At 56.4% G+C, this 25878-nt stretch overlaps 1 protein-coding gene across 4 annotated transcripts in view; it reads right to left on the bottom strand.

The window, feature by feature from the left end:
- Window positions 1–479: 479 nt before the first annotated feature.
- ST3GAL1 (ST3 beta-galactoside alpha-2,3-sialyltransferase 1) overlaps window positions 480–25878 on the bottom strand; it is a 93533-nt gene continuing 68134 nt past the window's right edge. For 3 of the 4 annotated variants that reach the window (XM_040625649.1, XM_040625651.1, XM_040625650.1), the window contains 6 exons: window positions 19025–19937; window positions 10700–10896; window positions 9579–9758; window positions 8277–8322; window positions 6746–6865; window positions 480–4850 (listed from right to left, as the gene is read on the bottom strand). In XM_040625649.1, coding sequence (XP_040481583.1) covers window positions 4677–4850; window positions 6746–6865; window positions 8277–8322; window positions 9579–9758; window positions 10700–10896; window positions 19025–19336 — 1029 coding nt within the window. In that variant the 5' untranslated portion in view covers window positions 19337–19937 and the 3' untranslated portion in view covers window positions 480–4676. Of the gene's footprint in view, window positions 6358–6745; window positions 6866–8276; window positions 8323–9578; window positions 9759–10699; window positions 10897–19024; window positions 19938–25878 lie in introns of all 4 variants that reach the window. The other variant, XM_040625652.1, reaches the window with a different exon arrangement.

A 25878-nucleotide genomic window follows, 5' to 3' on the forward strand; every position in this document is an offset into this window, starting at 1 on the left:
CCGCTGGCACAGATCTTCTCCGGCGGGTCTCTTGAGTTGCTTTTATTCTTTTTTTTTTTTTTTTTTTTTTGGGAGCCCGACACAGGGCTCGATCCCAGGACCCCAGGATCATGACCTAAGCCAAAGGCAGACGTTTCACCGACTAAGCCCCCCAGGCGCCCACGTTGCTTTTATCCTTGATCTCACACCCCCTCTGACAGCCGGTACCCACACGTCCCATTTGGCAGAGGGGACAGCCGAGATTCAGAGAGGTTAGGGGACTCCTTGCAGTCACACAGCAGCGAGAGGCACTGTGGCATTTGTGAGGCTCACGCTCTGACCCTCTGGGCACTTGGTCGGGGGGGGGGACACTAACCCAGGAGCCCCCCCAGCACGTGAGCCCCTGAGGCTTGTCTTAGGCCTGGGACTAACCCCTAACTAGAAGCCGTGAGGGGCAGCAGGAAGGCACGGTCCTCGCAGAGAGACGACACCCATCCCCAAACGGTAAAATAGCTTTGTTTTAATTCGCTTTGATTGGATCATTGGAAATCTTCCACAATAAATAAAACCGAGCAGAGGCTGAGGAAGGCAGACTCTTGCTAACTTCATTCAAAATGCATCCAGAGGAGCGCTCAGCCACTGCACAAACACGGGAGCAAGGCAAGAGGGACAAGAAAGCAAAATTTAAAACACCAACAACGAACCAAACATGATTGCAAAGAACAAAAAGTGCTCGGGAAACTTTGGCTTTGACGGGAATCGGGTGAGGTGAGGGCGCGTCCCTCCCCCGGGGTGGGCCCTCCTGGGCCCTCCTGACACGGTTGCAGGGTAAAGCCGGGGTCCGGCTCAGGGCCGTCGGCAGGTGGGCACCCATGGCAGTCCTGTCCTTTGCGAGAAGCCGAGCAGTGGGGTCAAGTTCAACACCAGGGCCGAGAGGAAAGCGGACTCTCTCTCAAAACCCGTCAGCCCAGACCACAGGGGAGGATGACCAGCCAGTGGCCTGTGGGCACGTTTCCTTCCAACCAGATGTCCCTGATGGACACGATGATGACCCTGAGCTCTCTGGAGGGGCAAGGGCAGTGGCTCGTCCCCGATGGCATGTGGCCCGCGGCCTGCCATCTTTGGGCTTGCGCTCCCCTGCAGAAAGCGTTTTTGGTCATACCCAGGCCAGGGATGGTGAGTTCTTTTCTGCTTTCCATTCTTCTTTGTGTTCAGGCTGCCTTGAAGAGACTTGTTAGAGCAAACATCACAGTTCTAAATATTCCCTGTAACTCCACTCCACCCAGGACCCAGAGGCCCAGTCCTCTGGCCCCCAGCACTTGCAAGAATCGCCCTCCCCACCTTCTTGTCTGGCTTCCCCATTTTCAGTCCTGTTTTCTTGAATCTGAATTCTCCCACTAAGCCCAGGCCCTTAAAAGCATCGCTTTCTTTTCTGCCCGATGGTTCTGGAAGGCAGACACTACAAACCCGTCCTGCTCTCTGCCGTACCAGGTGGGTGACGCAGGGGCGGGGCGGGGCGGGGGGTGGGGGGCATGTGGAACCAGGTGTTGATTTTGCCGAGGTAACTCCAGCTCCAGAAAAATCAGTCTCCTGGCTCCATGGGGTTCGGGAGGGTGCTGAGATCTCTCTCCCTCCCTGGCTCCAGTCTTTCTGGCTTCAGGCTCAGCACTGATGGCAGGCGGGGACACCTCTGATCCCCCCGCCCGGGGCCAGGACTGGTCCAAGGAGCTCTGTGCCTGAGAGGCAGGCAGAAGCCTGGGCTGGGAGCCCAGCGATGGGGCGGACACTCGAGAGCCTCCTCTGGGGGTGTGGGGGGGGATTCTCGTTATCCTGTCCACAACAGGCCAAATGCTCTGTGGACAATGCTCTTGTCTGAGTCTCAGGCACCCTTACCCCAGGTAAGCCCATCAGTGCACTCAGTCCCAGCCACCATGATCGGCGCTCTTTGGTGAGGACTCCTTGGCTAAGCCAATGAGCACAAAGAGATGTTTGCTGGGGCGGTGGGAAGAGCAAGGTTGTCTCCCCCACAGGAGGGGTGGCAGGAAAAGGCAGACACCAGAGCTTGCCGGGGCCACCACAGGCAGCCTGAGGAGCCCAGTGGTGAGAGGCGGAGCTGCCAGAAGCTTCCACCAGGTCTCGGAGATGTGGGATGGAACCCAGCTGGGAAAGGCCACCCCAGGATGTCTTAAACACGGAGCCAAGGATGTTCTATTTTTGCTCAGAATGTGTGACTTGTGCTCTCTGTCACAATTGGTTCACTTCTGCAAGTCACATTCCTTCTCTGGGCCTTGCTTTTCTCGTCTGTGAAATGGGAAGCCAGGCGGGAAGGCCTCTCCACAGCTTGGATGGCCTAGTGGGAGGGAGGGAGGGACGGCCAGGACCCCGCAGCCGAGCCAGGCAGCCCGCACACGGCGCAGAGCCCTCCTCGCTCTGCTCGCTCTGGGGACCTGCTCTGACTCCACACAGCCCCGACGCAGACTGTGTGCTCTGACCTCTTAACTCTGAACGGACTCAGCTCCCAGCACTCGAGGACGCGCTCAGAAGTCCACTCTGCTCCCTGTCTCAGGGGGCACTCTTCTCAAGGGATGAATTCGCCAACCCACAGTCTTTGGGGACTTATGATCAGAACGATGACCTCATAGTGACGTAGGAGCCTTTATCGGTCAAAAGAGTCTTACATTTTGGAGGATTTTAAAGCTGGAACAGGCTTTTGTTTGTTGGCTTGTGGTGATCTTGTTTTTTGTAAGCCACTGTCTGGATTCTGAATCATTGAGAATCTAGGAAAAGCTACAGAACTTCTCCCCAGGAAAATGCTCCTATGCACAGGCTTGGGGGAAAAACACTAACGTGGCACGCTATTTCTGGGGACACCTGTGAACTGCCTGAGACCACCTGTGGCCCCTGAGCTCCCCAAACGCCTCCCTCCCTGTTTGCAGAGGGAGAGACTGAAGCCGGGAGAACAGAGCTCGCCAGCGTGCGGCCAGGAGCTCAGGAGAGAGGCCCCCTGGCTCCCGAGACTGGCCTGCTTCCCACTCTGCCAGGACACTGTCACGTGTCCACAGAGTCGCAGTGGCCTGTGAAGAAATGCTCTCGACAGGAAAAGTGATTTCTCCGCATCAATGTCAGGAACTGGAACCACCCATCACCGTCCCGCGTGGGCCTCCACTCCCCACCAGGCCCGCTGCCTTTTGGAGATTCTTAGCCTGAGACGGAACCCAGTCCATGAGGACCGAGAAAGAAGGTGGAGCTGAAGGGAAGGAGGTACGGAGCACTTCACCAACCTACCAACCCGAAACCCCAGATCTGTCCAGCAGCGAACCCCCAAGCCCTAGAGTCCCCCACCCCAAGTCTGAGGAGTCCCACAAACCTTGATTTAAGCTCCCCATGCCCTGGCTGCCAGGTGAAGCAAGAGCAAGCTTCATGAAAACATCAGGACCAGCCACGGAGCAACAAAGTGCACGCAATGTCAGCTGAATTACCAAAAAAAAAAAAAAAAAAAAAAATCAATCAATAAATAATCAGGTAGGCTGATGAGGACGAATCGGGACAGCCTGGGAGTGAGAGGATGAGGTATGTCTTCTCCCGCCCTGAAGGTCATGCTCCTGGGACGGCCCTACAACCCCCAGGACACCATGCACGTGGCCAGTAGGGACTTGGCCCAGAGCGTGGGCTCCTGGAGAAAGTGCTGGCTGGTGGAGGTCGTGTGTGGCCTTGGAAGGTCACGGGCGCCAAATCCAACAGTCCGTGAACATCGGAGTGACGGCCCCGGCCGATGCCTCAGGACAGCGCTGAGTATCATCCTAGCTTTGTCCCGCTCAGGCGCCGCCTCGGGAAACTAGAAAAGATGTCCCCGGCTCTAGAGCGAGGGCTATGATGCCGGGGGCCCCACTGTTCCCCAGTCAAGGCTTTTGCCTTATTTCAGCCAATGCACACATTTCTCCCCCAAACACAAAGGCACATGGAAGTAGTCAGATCTGCTCTCAGCCGTGATGACCGCCACCGAGATGGCTTTCTCAAGGAAACATCAGCTTGGGAAGAAGACATCCGCTGGAGTCCAAAACACTTTGCCAAGTGTCTGTGAAGACCTTTGGGCTGGGGAGCCTCTCCTGGCCACCAGAAAGGAGCTTTGGGAAGACAGCAGAGTGGGGGTTGTCATGCCAAGTGAGGGACGGGCCAAGTAGTGTGCAAAGAAAGGCACCATCTCGCCCCCAGTGTCCACGTGGTCCGATGGGGCTCTGTCCTGAGGTCAGCCTCACTCAGAAAGATCCCAGAAAGAATCAGAGTGTGGGAGTCAGTCCCGGACCCCCGGACAGAAGAAAGTTTCTGCCTGCCCTCCCTGGGAAACTGTCCTTCACTTGGGAACACAGAATCTTCTGTAGCTGCCCCTCCCCAGAAGCCAAAATGACTTGAGCGCTTGGAGGCCGGACCTCTCCCGCGTGTCCCCACTTGCCCCCAGCTCCAGGACAGCACTGAGGGGGTCTCCCCATTCAAGACCAGTTCTGGGACTCGCTCTGCAGAGCCGGCAGGGCTCGGGGGCCCTGTGGAGTAGATGCTGCCAAATGCTGGGGTGCAAGAGGCTGCGAGGGGCACCTCAACACAGCCCCGAGGCCGGCCCTCAGAGCTCCCGGGTCAGAATGGCTCCAGTGCGAGGCGGGAGCTGGCCACGGAGAGGCGGGCTCCGGGGCTCCTTGGCAGCGTCATCTCCCCTTAAATATCCGGATTTTATTGATGGATGCCAAGGTGGCCGTCACGTTGGACTCAAAGTCTCCGTCGTGCACCCCGGTCTTGCGAAAAGCCCCCGCCGATGGGTTGTTCTCCCAGTAGTGATGCCAGTTCCCCTTACTGTCTGCCCCGAAGCCATACAAGTCCACCTGCAGGGGCAAAGCACAGGTCAGATCCAGAGGGCGGGGTGACAACTAGAACCTCTAAGAAAGGGGCGTCTTCAGGTAACCCCCAAATCCGCAAACACCATGACCGAAGATTCATATAAACCCTGCTCCCTATGACCCCTTCCAGTTCCTTACTGGACCTCTCAGGGGCTTCACGAACCAAAAGCAAGTTCTGTGAAAGTCAAGTCTAACACCGGAAGGCACAGCGGGAGAATGGGAGGCCCTGAGGGAGCTGGGGCAGGCAGGACGACCTCTCCAAGGCTCCAGGGCCTGGGGAAGGAGAGTGGGGTTGAGAGCAGGGACTCCCAGTCTGCCACCTGCTGGTAGAGCCTGGGACTGCCAAACCCCTGCTCTGAGCCTCACTTCTCATCTGGAAAATGGGGCCAAGGGGAATGACCACAAGGAGGCAGGTGGTGGATGCTGATCTTTTTCTTCCCTGAGGCTAATTTCCATGTGGCCCAGGAGCCCTCACTGGCCAGTGCAGGTGGGGGGGGCTTTCCTACACGTGACAAGCATTCACTGAGCACTTCCTCTGTGCGGAGCGCTGAGCTGTAAATACATCAGAGTTCAGGCAGACCTTCATCGGGCCGCCTGGGTGGGTGCTGGGGAAGTTAGGGATGCGGGAGGCAGGTGTCAGACCACGGAGCTTGTGACTGGCTGTGAGGACTAGTGAGGGACCGGGGCGAACCTCAGGGCTCCCACAGCACAGAGGAAGGCGGGGCCGAGGACTCAAGGCATCTGGGAGAGCAGGTGCCATTTGAATCGGGTCTCGGGAGATGAGCTGAAGATATCTGGGAAGGAATATTCGAGGGCCCCCCAAGGAGAGGAGCTGCTGTGTGGGCTGCAGCGTGGAGGGCAGATTTGGGGGTGGGGTTCCACGGGGAGGGGGGGTGGCAGGCAGAAGACAGCTCTGTGGCGAGCACAGCTTTCTCCTGAACACCAACAAGGCCGCAGCCCCCCACAGTGGGAGGGAAGAGAAGGGAATAGCATTTCTGAGGGAGCTAGCTGGAGAGAAGAGGGAGATGCGGCTTCTGGGAGAGACACCCTGGTTCAGTGGCCCTGCAGGATGGGGGTGCGGGATGGGGACAGAACAACCTCTCCCCCTCCCTGGGATTTTACCCTGGAGCCAGGTGGGGTAGGGGCAGGGAGGGCTACGTGTGACCCTGACCTGACCGGAAGGCATATCTGAGGTCCTGCCTGATGGGGGCCTGAGAGGAAGTAGGGGGTGAGTTCTGTGGCCGCAACCCCACCCCCCACCGCTCCTCCGCCCAGGGCTGCAGCAAGATCCCCGTGTCATCGATGGAGATGCGGGCACAGCCTTGCGGACGGTCAGGCAGGTCCATGGAAGGAAAACACGAAGCACGCTTAGCAAGATCACTGGTTCTCCACCTCGGGGAACAGTGGGACCCCTGGGTGCCTGGTTCCCACTTTCCGGTGAACGTGGGCCTGGGTGTGGGCTGGGTGCTGGGATTTAGCTCCGTGGACGATCCTAATGAGAGACCAAAATTGAAAGCACAGCTGCCCCCATTACGATCTGCTCCTTGATTTTGTGCCCATGTCTGAGTTCTACCCGCTGGTTCTGACTCTGCCTCGGGGGCCCGCATGGAGGGAGCCGGGACTCTTGCTCCTGAGAACGTGCTCAGGGAACACCGCTACTCCCTGCTGCCCACTCTGCGAGCTGTGCTGGAGAGTCATGGCGAGCTCCAGGGTAGAGGTCAGGAATCAGAGCTTCCAGAACAAGAGCTCTGCCGGGGCCCTGGGGCAAGGATGGAGGTCAGCCCGATGGCAGACGCTCTCACTGACGCTCTCGGAAACGTGGCAGGAGGAGGCCTCGTGGCCCGGGAGGCCCGGCGGGCATGGGGACGAGGGTGGCATACCTCATCACAGATGTGCAGCGAGAAGATGACGGAGAGGATGCCCGTGGACGGGTACCGCCCGTGGCCCTGCAGCCAGCTGTCGAAGACGTACTTGATGAAGGCCGGGTGGTAGATCAGGATCTGCGGGAGGAGGACGCAGCCCTCCGTGAGCCGCTGCAAAGGACCCCGAGCACCTGCGAGGTGCCCCCCGCTGTCGTGGCCTTGGGGGACGGAGCAGTGCACAGGACCGGCGCCCCTGCGCTCATGGGCCTGACATTTAGTGGGAAGGACGGGTAGGAGCCTAACCGCGGGCCAGAGGATACTAAACCACAACAATTACGGAAACATGGAGAGAAATTGAGCAGAGAAACAGTAAAGCACCAGAGGGGAGAAGGCTCGCTGAGACAGAGACATCCGGGTAACATTCCAATTGGGCCAGGGAGGTTCCAGGGAACAGCATGAGGTAGGAACAGGGCCACCCCTGTCACACTGCAGGAAATGCATGCACAGGGACACCCGTTCTGCCAGCGACGGGCCATCACATGACCCTATGAGCTAGCCTCCCCCCTCCTCATGTTACAGATGAGGACACTGAGCTCAGAGGTGCTGAGTGTCACACAGCCAGGCTGGCCAAGCCGGGAGGTATCTGGTATCAGACCTGCCCTTGACTCCACGCTCACCGCTGCCATGAGGACAGCGAAGGGGACTTCTCAGGTGTTAGAGGGTATGCGTGTATGTCCAGGAAGCCCAACGCCAGCCCCCAGGGATAAACCGAAGCACAGGACCATGCAGGTCTCTGCTGAACTGTTCATCTCTCAGCCTGGCTTCAAGCTACCGGTGTCTGGGAGGCTCTCTGCTCCACCCACTCAGCCCTCCAGGGATTCCCACGTGGCTTCTCCACCGGGCGGTACACCCCAGTGCAAAGGGCAGGTGCTGGCGGCCCAGGCAGTGCTCCCACTCCAGCCACACTGTGAATGAGCTGTGTGTCCCCAGGCAAGTGACTTGGCCTCTCTGACCCTGATCTCAACATCGAAAAACCACAGTGTGTGCAAAGGACCAATGTAGTAGACACTTCACTTCTTTTATCCCTTCTGCCCTTTGCCCAGGGCTTGGCCAACCCCATTCCGGGGTACCACTGGGGAAGACGGAGACAGGGAGGCAGGAGGTGAGGTCTGGCTTTGAGAAGCTCACACCGTACAGCACCGGGTCTCAAACTGCAGCCAGCATCGGCATCCCTGGGGGGTCGGTAAAAGCCCAGCTTGCTGGGCCGTCCCCTCCCTCCAGAGTTTCTGATGCCGTCGGTCTGGGGTAGTAGGCTTGAGTATCTGCATCTAGGACCATATCCCAGTGATGCTGCTGGGCTGGGGTTCCCATTTGGAGAAACTTTTCCAGGGTCTGTCTGTCAAGCCGGGAAGCCAGGTAGGGGCTCTGGCCTCCGCCAGCCCAGGGGCCCGAGGGCTCTCTGCAGCCACATGCTGGCAGAGGGGAGATGGGGCTCTCTCATCAAGCTGAGCCTGAGCTCGGAGGACAGGGGGTCTAAGCCTCGACTTACCTTATTCTTTTTCACTTTGATCTTTGCGGGGACAGGAACGTAGGTGCTGCAGGAGGAGAAAAAGCAGGCGGTTAATGTGGCGAGGGGGCTGGGCTGCCTGCATGCTGCTCTTGGAATGGACCCTGGAGAGAGAGGTAGGGACCCCACCTCCCTGCCACAGCCCCATCCTCCTGCAGCCCACTACGGACACCAGAGGGCGCTGTTGGCTAATTCAGGAATATTTCTTAATTGCGGCTTTCCCTGGCAAAGGTTAACACCCGGGGACTTGCTCCAAAGCAAGCCTGAAGGAGCACAGCTCACTGCTCAGCACTGCATGATGAGCCCCGCAAAGGCCCGCTTTCCACTTGCAAGGTTATGTGTGCCCCCGAGATGAAGGTGCAAATGCCCGGCCACCTGGCCTTACATTGGATCTAATGGGGGCAATTCACACTCCTGATTCTAGGGGATGGGGTGGGAGAAGAGGGCCTCTGAGGGCAGTCCTGGCCCGCTCCTCCCCTGCCCGCTCCTCCCTCACTGCCCTCCTGAGAGGGTGGTCCCCGGCTTCCTGTACCCCAATCCATCAGGCTTGCTGGCCGGGCCTCACACCAGGAGGCTTCCGGCCATCTGGACGGCGAAGCCACTCTTTTCAGGAAGAGTACGGGACTAGGACTCAGACCCAGAGGCCAGCCTGGCTCCTAGGCTAGGGCAGCGTACTGGGGCAGGCCTCTTCGTCCTGCCCGGGAGGAGGGAGGCGAGGGGAAGGAGCAGCGTGGGAATTCGACGAGACAAGCAGCGCCCAGTGCCCAGGGTGGTGCCTGTGAGCCCCCCGCTCTAGAGGCAGCTCACGGGGACTCAGGCCACAGCTGACGTGCCGGCATGCTGCCTCCCTGCCTGCCCCCAGTGCTACCCAAGGCTATTTTTATAGCCTCAGAAGAGTTGGGGGCCTGTCATCCTCGGGGTGCACAGCAGAGATAAGGAAGGGGTCAGAACAGAATTGTCACGTGTGGAGTCCTTTCCAGTGGGGCCCCTCCTCCCAAGGCATTTCCAGTAAGCCTTGGAGGCCTGTCCCGGGGTCATGAGAAGGGGGAAGGTCGAAGCTCACGGGGTGTTAGCAGCACAGGGAGGGAAGGGACCAGGAGCTACAGGCTAGGTGGGGACCTGGGGCCTGTGGAGCTGGTGCATTCCAGAAGGAAGTCTGGCGGAGGAAGCATTCTGGTGCAGGAATAGCATGCTAGGGGGCACGGAGGATCAGTGAGGGGGTGGGGCAATGGCCTCTCCATCCCAAACTCCCTCCCCATCCCCTCACTCCTGCCGGGGACTCACTGAGAGATGGTGCCCGTGGTGGTGGCACTGACCACCCACTCCAGGTCGGTGGTCTTGAAGGGAACCAGGACCATGCTGACATTCTCCGCCAGCTCCCTGAAGCTCTCGGGGTACACCAGATGGTGCGTGGTCTTGCTCCCAACGTCCATCTCAAAGCCCGCCGTGGGGGCCTTGTTCATCCTGGGGGAGAGGGGACAGAGGGACACGCATCGCATCACATGGCTGCTGCTTCTGGGCCCCAGCTCCCTCAGCTGTGAAATGGAGACGATTAAGGCAGAGCTCAAAAGCTTTTGCTACTTTCTGTCTGTTTTTCGATCTCGAGTGAGCCTGACCACTGCCACTATTGCTGACCTACTGTGTACAAGGCACCGTCCTGGCCGAGTAATGCACCGCAATGCCCCTTAATGACAACTGTGCCCAGGAGGGATTCTGTGGTCCTATTTCATGATGGAAGAAATCTGAAGGCAAAGAACTTGTCCCAGGACGCAGAGCTAGCAGGTGGCAGCCTTGAACTCAAGTCTGTCTGAACCAGAACCTGATGCCTTCCCCCTCACCACCGACATTCCTGCAGCATGCCAGGGACACTGAGGCTCCGAGAAGCCGGGCAAATGGTCTGAGGACATAAACACAGACATCACAGAAACAGGAGACTATTCTAGAAGGCGCCTGGGGAACAGCACCCCCACTGCCAAGTGAATAGTGGGGTGGAGATTATAAGAAACCCAGGACACACATCTTCCCAGAGGATCTGTTTTATCTGGTGACAGGGAAATGTATTTACGTTAAAAGCATATAGTTTTATTATGGCCTAGATTGCAAAATGGGGCCGACTTTTAAAGATGAAACCAGTCTTCAAAGAAATCTTGCCCTCTCTCCAGGTCTCTCTGTGCCAAGCTCCTGGCCTGCTGGCTTCCTCCCACATAGGATTTCCCATCTGGGTCCAGAGAGGCACCGCTGGTCCACCTCCTTCCTACAACGCACAGTTGGGGACACTGAGGCCCACGGCAGGGAGCAGGGGACCGGGGGCCCATGGGGGAAGTCTGGTCATGCTAGCACTACGGTCTTGTCCTCCTGGCCCCGAGCTGAGGCGCCTCTCGGAATCCAAGGGGCCGGGCGCTCACCTCAGCACGAAGTCGTGGCTGTCGATCTGTGGCCCGTACCAGGACTCCCTCAGGTTACCGGAGTTCCCCACCACGGCACAGCGCCGGCAGCCCACCGACCTCTTCTCCAGCAGGGGGTCCACGTTCCCGGGCACCACCTGGAACAGCTCCCTGATGGTATCGTTCAAGTTATTGGGTTGCTTCTCCCGCTGGAGCCTCTGTGGGCCGAGGACAGAAGGAGAAAGGTCAGCCCGGCTGCGCTGCCAGTGGCCGGGGCCACTTAGCCGTCCCCGTGCTGGGCCCCGAGCTCCCCACGTGTGCTCATGGGGCCCCTCCCTGGTACCTTCCTTTCTGCTGGGCACCTGGAGACTGAGGAGGCTCAGACAGCCACCTCCTCCGGGAAGCCCAGGGGCTGCTCAAGGGGATGGGAAAGAGATCACTCCCTCGTTCTGCAAATGCTTTTTGAGCACCTACTACGTGCACTTAGGAAGTGACACCGGGTGACAGGAGAAGAGTAAGGTGACCCTCCAAGGCCTCGTCCCTGGCCCCTGCTCCCTTCATCCTCCTGCCCGCTCCCTGGGGACCCCTGGGCTCCAGCAAGATCAAAAAAACCAGCCCTTTGCCGGACGCATCAAAGCTTCCAATGTCTGCCTGGCAAACTGTTTTCATCCTCTAAGACCGAGCTCCAGACTTCCGACGTCCTCACTCACGGTAAAACCTGGAGACAATTCCTAAGCAGTGTCACCTCTGAGACCTGTCACCAGCTGTAGTGCACACCACACCACCTTTGAACCGTAGACGAGAAGGACGCCATGGGTCCCAGACTGATTGAACCACGTGTCCCCCATCCAAACCAGGCTTTCAGAAACCCAGCTTAAAGTCTCTCCCACAATTCTGTCCCTGTGTCTCAGACCCTTGGAACCTTGACCTTCAGAAAGCCCAGTCCCTGGGGCTGCAGCGGCTGGATTGTGGGGGGAGAGGTGGCTGTGGGTTGAGTCTCACCAGCTTCTCCCAGCCCCAGGCCCAGGGCAGTGGCTGGGAAAGAAAGAAGAGGTTGGAGCTTGCTGTGGCCATGGTCCAGGAGACTGGTGATGGGGTGTATGGGGAGATCCAGGGCCAGGCAGCACCCCCCGCACCCCGCCCTGAGACAGAAGGAATCAGATCTCCAAAGGAGAGGCCCACCAGCAGCATGGCTCCTTTAGTTAAGACCTTCAGCATCTCCTCCGACACCATGGGAGAGCCGTGGGCAACAAGATCCGGACCACTCACCACACCCCCTGGGAGGGTTATACTAAATAAAAAGGGGAGAGAGAGAGATAACAAGTGTCGGAGAGGTTATGGAGAAAGTGGCACCCTAGTGCATTGCTGGTGGGCACGGAAGATGGTGTGGACACCGTGGCGAACACACACCGAACGACCACGGAAGCGCGCGCTTCCATTCCCAGGTATACACTCAGAAGGACTGGAACAGGGTCACGCAGAGTTTTGCACACCCATGTTCACGGCAGCACGTAGCCGAAAGGTGCAAGCGACCCAAGGGCCCACTGGCAGGTGAGTGGATGAAACAGGGTGGAGTATCGTGCAGTCGTGAAAAAGGAAGGAATTTGGGGGCACCTGGGCGGCACCAAAGGGTGCTAGCAAGATAACCCTAGGGGCGCCTGGGTGGCTCAGTTCATTAAGCGCCTGCCTTCAGCTCAGGTCGTGAGGTCAGGGTCCCGGGATCGAGTCCTGCATGGGGCTCCCTGCTGAGGGGAGTCTGCTTCTCCCTCTGCCTCTGCCCCCTCCACTCATGATTTCTGTCTCTCTCAGATAAATAAATAATATCTTTAAAAAAAAACAAAAAGAAGAAGGGATGGGCCTTGGAAGCACGCTGAGTGACCTAAGCTCGACCAGGAGGACAAATATTGCAGGATTCCACTATACGAGGTCCCCTAGGGGAGTCAAATTCATCGAGACAGAAGCTAGAAAGGCAGCTAGCTGCCAGGGCCCGAGGCGGGGGTAAAGGGAGTTCACGCTGAACAGGGGCAGGGTTTGGGGGCACAAGGAAAAAACACTGGCTCTAGAGCGTGGTGTTGGTTATACGACAGAGTGACTCTCCTTCATGCCACTGAATTGTACACATATAAATGGTTACGATGGTAAATTATATGTTATGTACATTTCAACACGATAAAACAGAACAATCCCCAGATTAAACACCTGCGTGAGATGAGATGTGCTGGGGCAGCTCCAAGCTCCCGGATGGGCGGGCACCCAGGAACTTGCTAACTCAAAGAGCCTGACTACTGCACTACGGCCAGGCTGAACCCCAGATCCCGCCCTTCCTACAGGCTCCCAGGCCCTGCTGCTGCTGGTGCGGGTAGAGGGCCTCGGCCACACGCTCCTGCAGGAACCTCCAGGATATCCCCGTGGTCTGAAGTCTTGAGGCCCCAGGAGACGCGACTTGGGAGCACAGCACAGCAGTGTCTTAACCCAGCTACGACTGACTGACTCACCTTTAATGGCTCGTTTCAGGAAGAAAAAAAAAAAGTAAGTTCATTTTAAAAGGAAATCTCACATCCCCACCTCAAGTGGAAAGCAAGGATTCCTTGGCAGAAGTTAAAAAAGGAATTGCACCAAACAATGAAAACAAAACAACGTTATTTGATTCCCACTCATACTGTTGCCGCCCGGGCACGCTGCCCACGCTTTGCTGGAAGGAAGACGGGCGAGTATTAGAGAAGTGCATAACTGAAGATCGGGGCAGATTAATGTTCCTGCAACTGCAAACAGAGCAGGAGAATTACCGTCGACTCCGGTCCTCGCACTGGGAGGGGAGGTTCCTGACGGCCCAGCCCCGGCATCACCTAGAATCTCGCGGCCGGCCACACCCAGGCGGCATGCGGTTCTACCTCGGCGATTTCCAACCTGTTGTAGTGATTCGCTGGCAGGAGTGGAGACCGAGGCCCAGAGAGCAGAAGGGCGAAGCCATCGGGCGCGCGCATCCCCACATCCGCTGCAGAGCCAGCAAGAGCTTGCGTGGGAAAGCAGAGCTGTGTTTCTGCAGCTTAGAATCCTAACTCCTGCACCTGCCTGCTGGGTCAGACGGGGCAGGGCCCTCAGGGCTGATCTGTGTCCCTGTGCCTGTCTTCCTGGGGAAGGGATACTCTGATTTCCCTGACTCTTGTAAGTGACAGCAAAAGGACCACCAGGCTGCTAACTTGCACGTGGGAGGGAACGCTGAGAAGTTCAAAGACATCCCCCGCCTCTCACTCTTCCGGGGCAGCTTCCAAGTATCCTTCTTGGTCAGCGCTCCACAGGTGCCTGCCCACTGGGGGTCAGGGCTCCTTGAGGCAGCCCTGTGACCTCGGGCAGGGCCAGGAAGCAGAGGCTGGAGTCAGGGATGCAGGGGCGTGGGGTGGGCACTGTTTGCAGCAAGGGAGGGCGGGGGACACAGTCTCCAAGGTGGCGTCCACTTCAGCAGGCAGGGGCCAGGGAGGCACACTCACACTCAGGGCACAGATGGGGAGAGCCTCACTCACTCCTCCTGCACTTCTGCCTGATGGCATGGGGAGCTTGGGGGTGCGAACTGAGCCAGACTGTCCAGCCTGGAGGCATGACGTCTGGTCTTCTGTACCCCCCATCTCAACCCCATGTTGGAAAGAGGTACCCACCCCTCCCACCCTTCCTTTCTGCCCTGCCCAGTGAACCTTGCTCCTCCTCCAGGTTCAGCTCACCATGCGGCACCTCCCACAATCCCCCCAAAATACTGGTCTTTGCCTTATGCATGTGCTTGGCACGCAGGTCCCTGGCCACGGGCGTAGCGTAATCCGCAGCTGCCGTGGGCTTGCCCGTCCAGCCCCCTGAGCATCCGAGCAGCAAGCACGGACTGACAGACAACACTTGCTCCATGTGCTGAGTGAGCAAATGACCTCTGCCAGGGCTGACACGCATTCACACACCCACCGGACCCACGGCTGCGGAACCCCCATCGTGTGCGGGATGCCGCGTGGGGCAGGCAAGTTAGGGCAGGCGCGCGTGCCAGCCGTGCTCGTCATCGGCAGGAGCCTGCGCTCCGTGGTTCTTCTATGCCAGGGCCCGCACGAAGAATTTCACAGGCATTTCCTCACTGATTCCCCATAACTGTCCTTTGAGCAAGGTGGCATGTGGTACCCATTTTACAGCTGAGCAAACTGAGGTTCGGCGAGGGGAAGTGGATTGCCCAGAGACCCCAAGACAGCCTGAATACCCCGGCCTGACTCCAGAGCTTGTCCTCAAACTAGAATGTGATCCAACTATGCCCCCCACCAGGGAGGGGAGCCTGACAAGTGAAAAATGGAGGTAAGGTGTCCTCACAGGGTGTGGTGAAGGCCGGGGGCGGGACGGCAGTGCCTGGAAAGCTTTGCCTGGGGCCCGGCCAGAGTGGCACTTGGCGTCAGACGGGGGGGTATTATTGTCTTTTGTGCCCTGAGCACGATGCTTGGGGCAGGAAGATGTCTCCTGTGGTTGGGGCAGAAGCCAGGGGCAAATGGAGCAGGCGGGTCCAACAGTGTGCAGAAATGTAGCCAGGGCAGAGGGGACCCTTGTCCTGGTGACTGGGACAAAGCCGGGAGGAGAGGGCCACAGGGCTGGCAGGCTGACTGAGGGCGGGGGGAGAGGGGGTGGCCCCATGTGATTGCTCCTGTCTTCCTGCTGCTGCCAGAGCTTACACCTGCCCCGTGTCCTTCACCTGCTGGGACTGCGATGCCCATTGATGGTGACCTTGAAGCTTAGAGGTGGGGTGGGAGCTCGGGACCCCACCGTTCTGCCCTCAGACGCCTCCTGGCTCAGTCGGCCAGCCTGTCACCCTGCTATTGCATCCACCCATTTCCCCCCAAAACATCCCTCCTTCCCCAGGATGAAGGGTCTGTGGGCCTGGCTCTGCCAGAGGCTTCTGGCCAGGATCAGAAGGGTATGGGTGGGGCCTGTGCCCAAGGGGACAACAGCAGCAGCACCCTAATCCTGCGGTCACCAGGTGCTTTGCCATTCCCACAGCACCTCAGTCCCTTAGCCCCCAGCTTCCCCCAGCTCCTTCTCTGATCCGCCCACTCCTGGCCTCCCTTCCATGGAGCAGAGAAGCAGCCATGGGCAAGGGGAAGGGAAGGCAGGGGTGCTAGGACAGGCAGCTGAGTCCCAGGCCAGGCTCCTCACCGATGGCCGAGTCATCTCAGTCTTCGCTAGGCTCCCTCACACAGGCTAAATGGGAGAACAGGGACTCTAGCCGCCTGCTCTACCCCAGGCTCCGAGGGGTCTGGGACAGAGTGAGTCTAGGGAGAGTTTGGACCTGCCTCCTGGGTCCCCTGGCACCAGCCACCTGCCGCTGGCTCTCTGCCAGTTGAGCACCCTGCAGTGGGGATCCCATTGGGTCCCCACCAGGCTCTGAACGTTTAAAAGGCAGAGGCTCTGTGGTTGGGGTCCTGGGTCGGGATCTGTCCACGAGATTGTCCTGGCAGCCTGGGGAGCCTGCCTGCAGAGCTATGATGAGTCTTAGAATTCCCAGGGTGGCTCTGATTTCAAATATTCTTTGCCTCCATCTGGTGAACAGGAGATCTTGTCCGATGTGGTGTCCTGATTCGTTACTCAAGCCATGTGGCCTCTCTGTTAACCCAGAAACTCTATGGCCCTGCGCCTTTCTATTGATTTCTATTCCGGAGGGCTCTCTACCCCCACCACCCATGGCTTCCAAGTGGCCACCAGGGGCCGAGCTCCAGAGAAGAAGGGCTGCAGATCAGGGCTGGGCTCGAGACGTGGGAGACAACTTGATAAAATACCATCAGCCACTTGTAAAAATGTTCAGCCTTGATAAGCGCTTGGGGGGAAAAGAGCAAATTTGTTATTACTCACCCATTCTGCCAGCAAAAGAAATACAAGTGTTAAAACCTAATGTTTGCAGTATAGAGAAGCTGGTGAGGTGGCTGTTAGAGCCTCAATCTGAGGACTCAGCCAGACGAGAAAGTTCCTCAAAGTCCCACTCTTGGTAAGACCTAGAAAGTCGGAAGCAGAACCCAGGGACCGATGCCAGGTCCTAATTCCTAAGTCTAGATGGCACGGAGCGGGCTCTGAGAAGATACACAGGTTACAGCAAGAAACCGAGTTTTTGTTTTTGTTTTTTTCTTATACCTTTTTATCCATCCTGGACTAAGCCAGCCTGAGAGTTTTAGAAAGTGCCCTCCCCAAGGAGCTTCGGGAAAGAAGTAGATGAAGTCAGCCTGGCTACCCACTCTAGAAATTTCTCATCAGTACTTCCAGATACTGAGGGCTGGATGGGACATGCTGTTTGGAGCAAGTCACTTTTCAGAGTTTTCCCTTCCCTCCCCCCGTGGTTATGGGGGCAATTCTGCACTCCCCTGTCCCCTGCCAGGGTCAGCTGGCAATATCTGGAAACACTCTGGTTCTCACAGCTGGGGGGTGGGTGACGCCGGCATCCCGTGGGTAGAGGCCAGGAATGCTTAACATATTACGATGTGCAGGACAGGCCCAGAAACAAAGATGCATCCAGCCCCAAGAGTCACAAGTGCGAGGTTGAAGCCCTGCCCTAATCCTTGCCAAGAGTGGTCCGCTACCTCCTTTAGCAGACACTGGAATCTTTGAGCGAGTGAAGACCCTGCCGGTTCTGTTCTCTGTCTGTCACCTCCCCAGGACCCACCCCAGGACCTGCACACTGAGGTGCTCAACACAGCTTAGTGAACCAAGACTGAGCCCAGGCACTCCGACTCACTTCTTCTGAGTCACTGCAGACTCTTCTAAGCTGTTCAAAGAGACTGTAAGCTCCCAGAGGGCAAGAGTTGCTTCAAGAGTTGCTGACTGGGAAAGCCTGCCTCTTGCAGGAAGTCCCCCCTGATTTTCTCAGCCTACACGCAACTCTAACTTCTTAACATGATATATGAAGAACTCCATGAGCTACGTCAACGGCCTCATCGCTCACACCCCACCCCTCACTCATTCGGATTTTAGCCACGATGCTCTGACAGCAACCGCACAGGCCCTTCTCACACCTCCAGGCTGATACACGAATTGGCCCCTCTGCCTGGAGAGCCCTTCCACCTGGACAACGGCTCTGAGTCCTTCATGAGGAGCTGGGCCACTGTCTCCTCTGGGAAGCCTTCTCTGACAGCCCCCGCCCCAGCCCCAACGTAGGGTGTGGTGCCCCTCCTCTGGGCCTCTGCATCTTCTGTGCCACTTCCAGAACAACACCTATCCCCCCAGCGTGGGGCTGGCTGTCTCCTCCTCTCTCACCTCCCCTGCAACCCAAGAAAGGGAAGACTGTCTTTTCCATCTCAATATATCGGTGCTTAGCATATAGTAAGTGCTCAATAAATCTGCAAGGAGTAAATTCTTTCTTACTCCCCTTCACTCCATTTTGGGGTTCAACAACCAGAATAACCTTTCAAACCACTAAACCAGAGCACGGGACTCCCCTTGGATTCCCAGCAGCTTCCTGCTGCACAGAGAACAAACCAGAAGCCCCACCATGGGGGTTGCCCACTGCTGGGGCCCCCACTCTCCCAGCAGACCCAGCGGATGCCTCCCCAGGGCTCCTATGCTCGCTGCTGCTGTGACCTAGCACATTCTCCGGATCCTTCCACGCCCAGTGCCTTCTCTACCTCCGGGTCTTAGCTCAAGTCCTGCCTCCGCAGTGACCTTCCCCGATGACCCCGTTTAGAGGCCCCGGACCCCCAGCCTCTCTCAACCACAAACCTCATTTGACCTCTCTCAGGGCATTTCCACCTGAGCCTGTCTTCTCGTTTTCTTATCTGTCTCTCTCAGCCGGGACACAGCTCCGGGAGAGTAAGGACCTTGTCTCTCTTGCATCTCACTATCTGTAGCTCGTGGAACCAGTGGCCTGCACACAGGTGTGTCCCAGTCCCAACTCCCAGAACGTGCGAACGGCACCTGGTGGGAAAGGGTCTTTACAGTGGTTATTAAGTTAAAGATCTCGAGACGGGACCATCCCGGATTTAGGGGGCCCTGAACTGAGTAACGGGTGACCTTGCAGAGAAAGGCAGAGACGGGAGATGCAGAGAGACCCAGAGGAGAGGGTCAGGCAGAGATGGAGGCAGAGACTGGTGTGGCGTGTCTGTTGTTTCCAGGCACCTAGTTTGTGGCCGTCCGCTACGGCAGGCACGGGAAACGAATACAGAACGTTCTGCTCTGATGTACACGTAGCAGACCCTTCATAAATAGTTGCTGCACGAACGAATGAATGCCACCATCCCGAATCCTGCTAAGCACCCAGCGGGGCCCAGAGGCACCTGCAGCCGCGCCCCGTTCAGCCCCAGCCCCAGCCCCAGCCCCGGCCCCAGCCCCGGCCCCGGCCCCAGCTCTCACCAGCCACCAGCTGTAGGTGTCCTCCTCCAAGAGCGCATTCCGGGCGGTCAGCAGCGGCTGCATGGACCGGTTGAACCGCTCGTCGAACCAGGCCGACACCTTCTGCTGGCCGACGCAGCGCGCACAGGTGCAAGACCTGTGCGTGTATTTCATGAACTTCTTGAAGTTCTCCGAGATCTCGACGACCATCTGCTTGGGAAACCAGGTGGTGGTCACCATGGTGTGGGAGTAGTTCAGGAAGAAGGAGGTGAGGAAGATGAAGAGCACGAGGACGGTGAGAACTTTCAGAGTCCTCTTTCTCATGGTCACCATTTCTGCTGTCCGGATGGGCGCGTCCCGGGGCTGGCTGCGCGGCAGGAAATCGCGCCTGGTCGAGGGGGAATTTGGAAGAAAAAAATCCTGGAGACGGAGGCTCGGTCACAAGGCAAGGCAGGGATTCCCAGGGGGGCCCCCAGGCCTGCTAGCGCCAACTTCACTCCCAACAGGCGACGGCCACACGGGCGTGCGGGACATCACCCCGTGATGGTTGGAGGCTGAGAGCCCCCCTCTGGGGGGTTGGCACTTCTTGCATATAATTGGTCTTTTCAGGAAATAAGTAGGCTGCTTTGTCAGCAGTCCTGAAACAGCCGATGATGTCTCTTGAAGCTTTAATCAAACTTAGTAAAATGACTTCCTTTCCCATCCAAAGGGGTTGAGGGGTAATTAATCTTGGTGACAGTGCAGGGACTCTCCGGGGTGAGGACCTTGGAGGAAGGGTCACAGTGTGGGACAGAGGGACGCCATCTTGGCCACTGTCCTCCGGAAAGGGTGATGGGTGATGATGCTTAATTAGAAGCGGGTCTTTCCCACGCTGTCATAGACATGTGGTCGGTAAGCAGCGTGCCTGATGGAGGCACTGAGGCTTGTCAGTCATCTGCACAGAAAAGGAGGAAGAAAACAGGATGAAATTCTATTACCTTGTTATCAAACAATCTTTCTCTCTCCCCACCTCCTCCAGGATGAACTCTGTGATCTTCTGCTTTGGTGTCAAGCCAATGTGATGGGTGGCTCTGGACCATTGATTTACGCTCTTGAGCCGTGGTGTGTGCACGTGTATGATGGGATGTCTGCAAGGTTTGCTAAGGGGACACAGCAGTCGCCCGCCATCTTTCCTGCAACCAGAGCTGGGTCCCTTTAAGCATTCCACCAAAGTCTGTGAAATGAGTCAACGATGCACGTCCAGCGGGAACGCACACAGATGGCAAGTACCTGCCAAGTACTCGCTACTTTCTCCTTCCCTCTCCCTTGGCTTCTGAATTTCAACAAGAATCATAGGCTTCTGCCATTCAAGCTCTGCCGACTAGCCTCAGTTCTACAGAGCAGGCTTTTACTGGCCAGGTTCAAGCTCTGCTTTACGAGCTCTGTGGTCCTGGGAAGTTAATCGGTCGGCCTGGCCCTCAGCCTCCTCTTCTGTAAAATGGGAACACAACACTTCCGCTTACCAATGGTTACAAAGATAAGATAAAATGCTACAGGCGGAGCTGCCCGGACCTATTAGGCAATTGCAAAACTTCTCCTTTTGCAAGGCATGAATGAATGAGTATTCTTGGATGAGCCACTCCAAGCCCGACAAGATGGGCCATGTGTGTATATGTACTTCCCCCAGCAGTCCTCAAAGTATGCTGCCAGCCAGATGGCGGGGGGGGGGGGGACAGAGACTCAAAGAGATTAGATGACTTGCCCAAGGTCACAGGGAAAGGAGGAAGTAGGACCTGAATCCAAATCCCCAGGCCTCTGACCCCATGCACGCGGGTGGGTGGGGGCACCAGGCACAGGGGGCGGAGGGTCTGCTCTGGGAGCGACACCCTGTCTCTCCACTGGTCTTCAGTAGAAACGGTACGGAGAAAGGGGAGTATATGTCCATGAAAGAGAGCAAACAGGGCCTCCTCAGATGTCCAGAACACGAGCCCCCAGACTGCATTGCCTCTGTGCTGGTTGCATCCCTTCGCTTGAGCGTGATGACTTTGGCCTTTGCTTGGAATGTGTCCCCTGTCCCCGACCCAATCTCTGTCTGGTCAGTTCGTCCCCATCCTCAATATGTAGATGTCAACGAGCATGATGCATTTCTTTTTTCTAGGAACGTGACAGTTGAAGGGTTATTGATTACCTTTTGGTAGAAAAGGGGGGTGGTGCTCAAAAATCAGGTTAAATCCATGGTGTCTTCCTGGGCACATCCGAGGTTCAAATGTGCTACAACCCCCTCCACTCTTCAGCTCAGTTGGCAAGGGCATTTTGATCTGCCTACTTCTCCATTTGTCACCGTTCAAGACAACCTGACTCATATTTATAAGCTAATGGTGTCCAGAGTCATCCCCTCCAGCCACCCCATGCTCCTCCAGCACGAAGCAGCTCTGTTATTGGAGTGGGATTACCTGCTTATCTTCAAGGGTGGGCTCTTATTTCACTTGGCTGGCAGAGATTCCCAGACCTCTTGGTCCTGGGATGGGTATGTGTGCTAATTCATCCAATCACACTGAAACTCCTGACTTGCAGAAACTTTATTTTGCTCTGGCTATTTGATTTTTGCATATAAAAGTCAGGGTCAGTCAGGGCCATATTTTTTTTTATTATTTTATTTTTTATATGTAATTTTTTTTAATTTAAATTCAATTAGCCAACATATAGTATGTGCTGGCCATTTTCATAGCTCATGTGGAAGAGGTGACCACTGAACAGGGCTGAGATAAGTGGTGCTGACTCCCTGATCAAGCCATACCTGCAGCCCACCCTACACCTCCACTTTTTGATGACATGAGATAATAAATCCCCTTTATTGCATAAAGCAGATTACTTATCTAAAACTTGAAGCCTGTGACCAACGCACAGGTCACAGCTGCTCCTGCCCAGGCTGACCCCACTATGCAGAAAGTCCATCCCACCCTGCTAGGCTCTTACTCATTCTTCAGGGATCAGCTGGTGCTGACTGCTGGAGGAAGGCTTGCCCTCTCCTGGCAGGAGCAGAGTCCTCTCTTGGCTTCCACAGTGTCATGGCTCCACTCCACCTGAACTGTTTACTTATCTGCCTCCTCCCTGGGCTGGGAGCCCCATGAGGATAAGAACACGGTCTCACTTATTGTTGGGCCCCTGTCACCTGGCACCCAGATGGCATGAAGGAATGCAGAAGCAAATGAAGGGAAAGGCAATGGCCAGGAAGTCAGGGCAGAGATGTGTGCAGAAAAGCACAGACCAAGAGTTAGAAGACTCTGATTCTCAGGCTGTACCACCCCTTTGCTGTGTGACTATGAACAAATTACCTGCCCTCTCGGAACCATTTCTTCCACTGGAAAATGAGGATAACACAGATTCTGTCCACTTTTCTGAGCTGTCACCCAGCAAAGTCTGCCCAGTCATCCGATTCACTCACTACCTATTTTCTAGGGCCCTGTGATGGGCCAGGCTCTGGGATAGGTGGTTGGGACACAGCATGAAAGATTCTAGCTTGGGAGCTTCCTAGACATCTGCAAGGTCCTGGTGTTTTCGGGAGAAAGAAGGCCGGTACCCCCGGATCAATGGGAAGGAGAGGAGCAGGCTTGTGTGGGGTGGGGTGGAGAGCATGGGGCTGTGGAAGCCATTAAGCAAGACTAAGTTTGCTCTGAGTGACATGGGGACCCACTAAAGGGTCTGAGCAGAGGAATGACAGGGTCTCACTGCTTTTGTCTTGCTAATGAGCAGGGCCCAAGAAGCTCTGGCTGACTCTGTATCCTGATGCCAAGGGCAGAGACAAGGTCACTCAAATAGCGGACTGTTGAACCACATGGACCAAAGAAAATTCTGAATGAGAGGTCAGGTTCCCGACAACGTCCTGGTTCCGCGAGGGAGGTATTCCTGGTCTAAGCGGATGCTGGGGTGGGGTGAGAGTGGGGACAGAGGGTGAGGCTGGGCTGCAGAAGCAGGGGAACCGCGACACCGCCTTCCCATCCACTCAGCACGTGCTGGTAGCTGCATCTCCAAGGCCAGAGTGCACACTCGGATCCCACTGACCAGCAGAGGCTTCTGAGCTCGTATCCTTTAGTGATTTCCAAAGCCTTGCAAAAAGCTGCAGTAGAAAGAAGCAAGAACACCCTTCCACCCCCTTCCCCGGCCCCAGGGAAGAAAGAAGGAATGTGTGACTTCCCTGCACTCCAGAAAGTGAGGCAGCCAGCAACACCTGGGGCGATGCCAGCCCTGGCTCCCTGAACCGAGACCAAGATGCCCCGCGCGCGGCAAGGGAGGCCGGCCACACCTGCCCAAAACAAAGACGGGGGAGGACACGGCTCCCTGTCCCGCCCGCAGCATGGCTGACACCTCGCAGCCACATGCTGGAGGACAAGCACATCCTGTCTGTCCTGCTCTGCAGATACTGCGCTTTTTACAGACTGGAAGGTTTGTGGCAAGCCCGCCTGTGTCATGCAAATCGACCGGCGGCATTTTTCCAACAGCATCTGCCCACTTCGTGTCTCTGTGTGACATTTTGGTAATTCTCGCACCATTTCCAACTTTTTCATTACTGTATTTGGTAAGATGATCTGTGATCGGTGATTACGACAGGCTGAAAGCTCAGATCATGGTTAGCGCTTTGCAGCAACACAGTATTTTCAAATGCAGGTATCTATCTTGATTTTTAAAGATATAATGCAATTGCACATGTAATAGACTCCGATAGTATAAATGCAACTTTTGTATGCACTGGGACACCAGAACATGCCTTTGGCTCACTTCGTTACAATATCCACTGTATCGTGGTGGTCTGGAACAGAACCCGCATTATCTCCAAGGTCCACCTGTCCTGGACGAGGCACGGAGATTGCGGATGGGACAGTCTAATGGGGTCACCGGCACAATGTTGAACACACAGTAGAACGCTGTCAAGGATCCAGGAAGTCAAGATTTCTCCAAAGAGAGTCCCTAGCAGAGATAAGCCCACCTAGCAACAGGGAGATGCCGGCAATGACCAGCTACTGACAGATGAGCTGTTTCAAATGCTTGGAAAACCAGACGGATGAAAGGCATGGGTTTCTGAATGCTTAGTTCACACCTGCAGAAGTGTACAATTCTCCCCAGGCTGGGATGCCCCCCTAGCCCTCCGCACAGTCCCCAGCACGAGGGCTGCCGGTAACATCCGCATGTCTAATAAAGAGAAGCTGCAACTGTCTTCCGTGTGATCCTCCCATCAACTGCACAAAACAGATAAACATGCTTATTTCCCTGACATAGGAAACTGAAACCCCGAGAAGGCAAGTGACTTGTCTAAGGTCACACAGCGAGACAGTGGAAGAGCCAGCACTCTGACCCAGGCTCTTGCCTCCTCTTGGATCTTTCTATGTAGCCATATTTAACCCTGTAATTCCTTAATACCTGCTCTCGTCTTCATTATCTCCTTTCTTGTCATTCCTTAGGGCTTACAATCTGTCGTCTCTCCAATTTCTTGTTTGCACCCTCTTCTGCTGTGTGAACTAGGGTATTATGTTCATTTCGGCTATTGTCTTTCTCAGGTCTAGAATTTCCATGTGAGCAAAATTTTTATAAGCTCTAGCTCTTTTCAGGGGAAATTCCCCACCCAGCCCATCTTCTGCAATTAATCCTCACAGTTCTTTTCAAGACCGTGTCTGTATCTTGTGACATTCGGATAACATGTGGGTCTATTTCTATTGTCTCTTTTCTCTCTTTATCTCTCTTTGGTCATTTGGTTCTGTCCCTGGCATGCCTGGTCACAGTGCATTCTGTGTGTGCCGAAAGCCTAGAGGCTCTGGAGCAGGCTGTCCTTATTCAGAGAGGAAAGGTGCTTTCTCCTGGTCGGCAGGTGGAGCTGGGACAAGTCACTTTGCTCCAGGTGGTGACCGGGGTGACTGGGGCCAAGCTTCAGTTTTCACAGTGACCGGTTATTTCTGGTTTGCCCCCACTTACAGGCTACAGCCCTTCTCAAAGGATAGCTGGGATGCCTACCGAGGGGCTTCCTCCTTACACGCTCTCACCTCTGGTCTCCCCTGCACTGCGAGGTTATCAAAAGCTGGGTCTCGCCTTTTAGTCTCTCGGCTGCTGTCTGCAGCTTGGATTCTCAGGCTCTGGTCCCAAGAAACACTGGCAGATGCCTTGGGAAGGAAGACGAGGTGCGCAGTGCTCCGTCTTTCCTGTGTGGTTCCCTTTGCTCGAGGTGCTTGGTTGCACAGGTTTGGGCTGACCTGGAGGTCCTGAGTTCTAGCTTTAGTTTAATTTCATTTGTTTTACTCCCAGCCTTGTGAGACGGCCCTACACTGAGCTGCTGCCCTCCACCTGCTTCTGGAGCCTCCCACGAGCCAGCACCCCCCTCGTGCAGGAGGGGAGCTGGAGGAACGGGCTCACCCCATTCATCTCCCTTCTCTCACGGATCCCCACCTCTCAAGTCCTGGCCGCCTTGGGCGTTCCCTTAATGCCTCCAAACAGCTGGATTTCTAGCTCATTCAGCTTTTACAGGCCTTGCTGGGAGAAACGGTCTACAAGCCTCTGCCACCGCGGGACGAGGAGGCCAGTGTCTTTCCTCTGCCTCTCGGGATGCCCGGTGCCCGGCATGGAGCTCCCTGCGTGGGGAGCTTGGAAAATCCGGAGAAGGGGGTGGGGCCCGGAGAAGCCCCAGAGGTGCCTCGCGAATCAAACGGCCTCACACCAGCCAAGCGAGCAGATGGTGGGAGGGAAGGTAGCAAATCAACAGGCAGAGGGCGGCAGCTGCAGCCTCTCATCCGCCACTGCCTCCCCGCCGCCCGCCCCATCTGCTTTCACTTTGCCTCCACACACGCCAGCTTCAGGACACACAGCGAGGATGACTTCCCAGCTCAACCCATCCTGAGAACACGAGGAGTAGT

The sequence above is a fragment of the Ursus maritimus genome, unplaced genomic scaffold (assembly GCF_017311325.1).
Source record: "Ursus maritimus isolate PB19 unplaced genomic scaffold, ASM1731132v1 scaffold_9, whole genome shotgun sequence".
NCBI classification, from domain to species: Eukaryota; Metazoa; Chordata; class Mammalia; order Carnivora; family Ursidae; genus Ursus; species Ursus maritimus.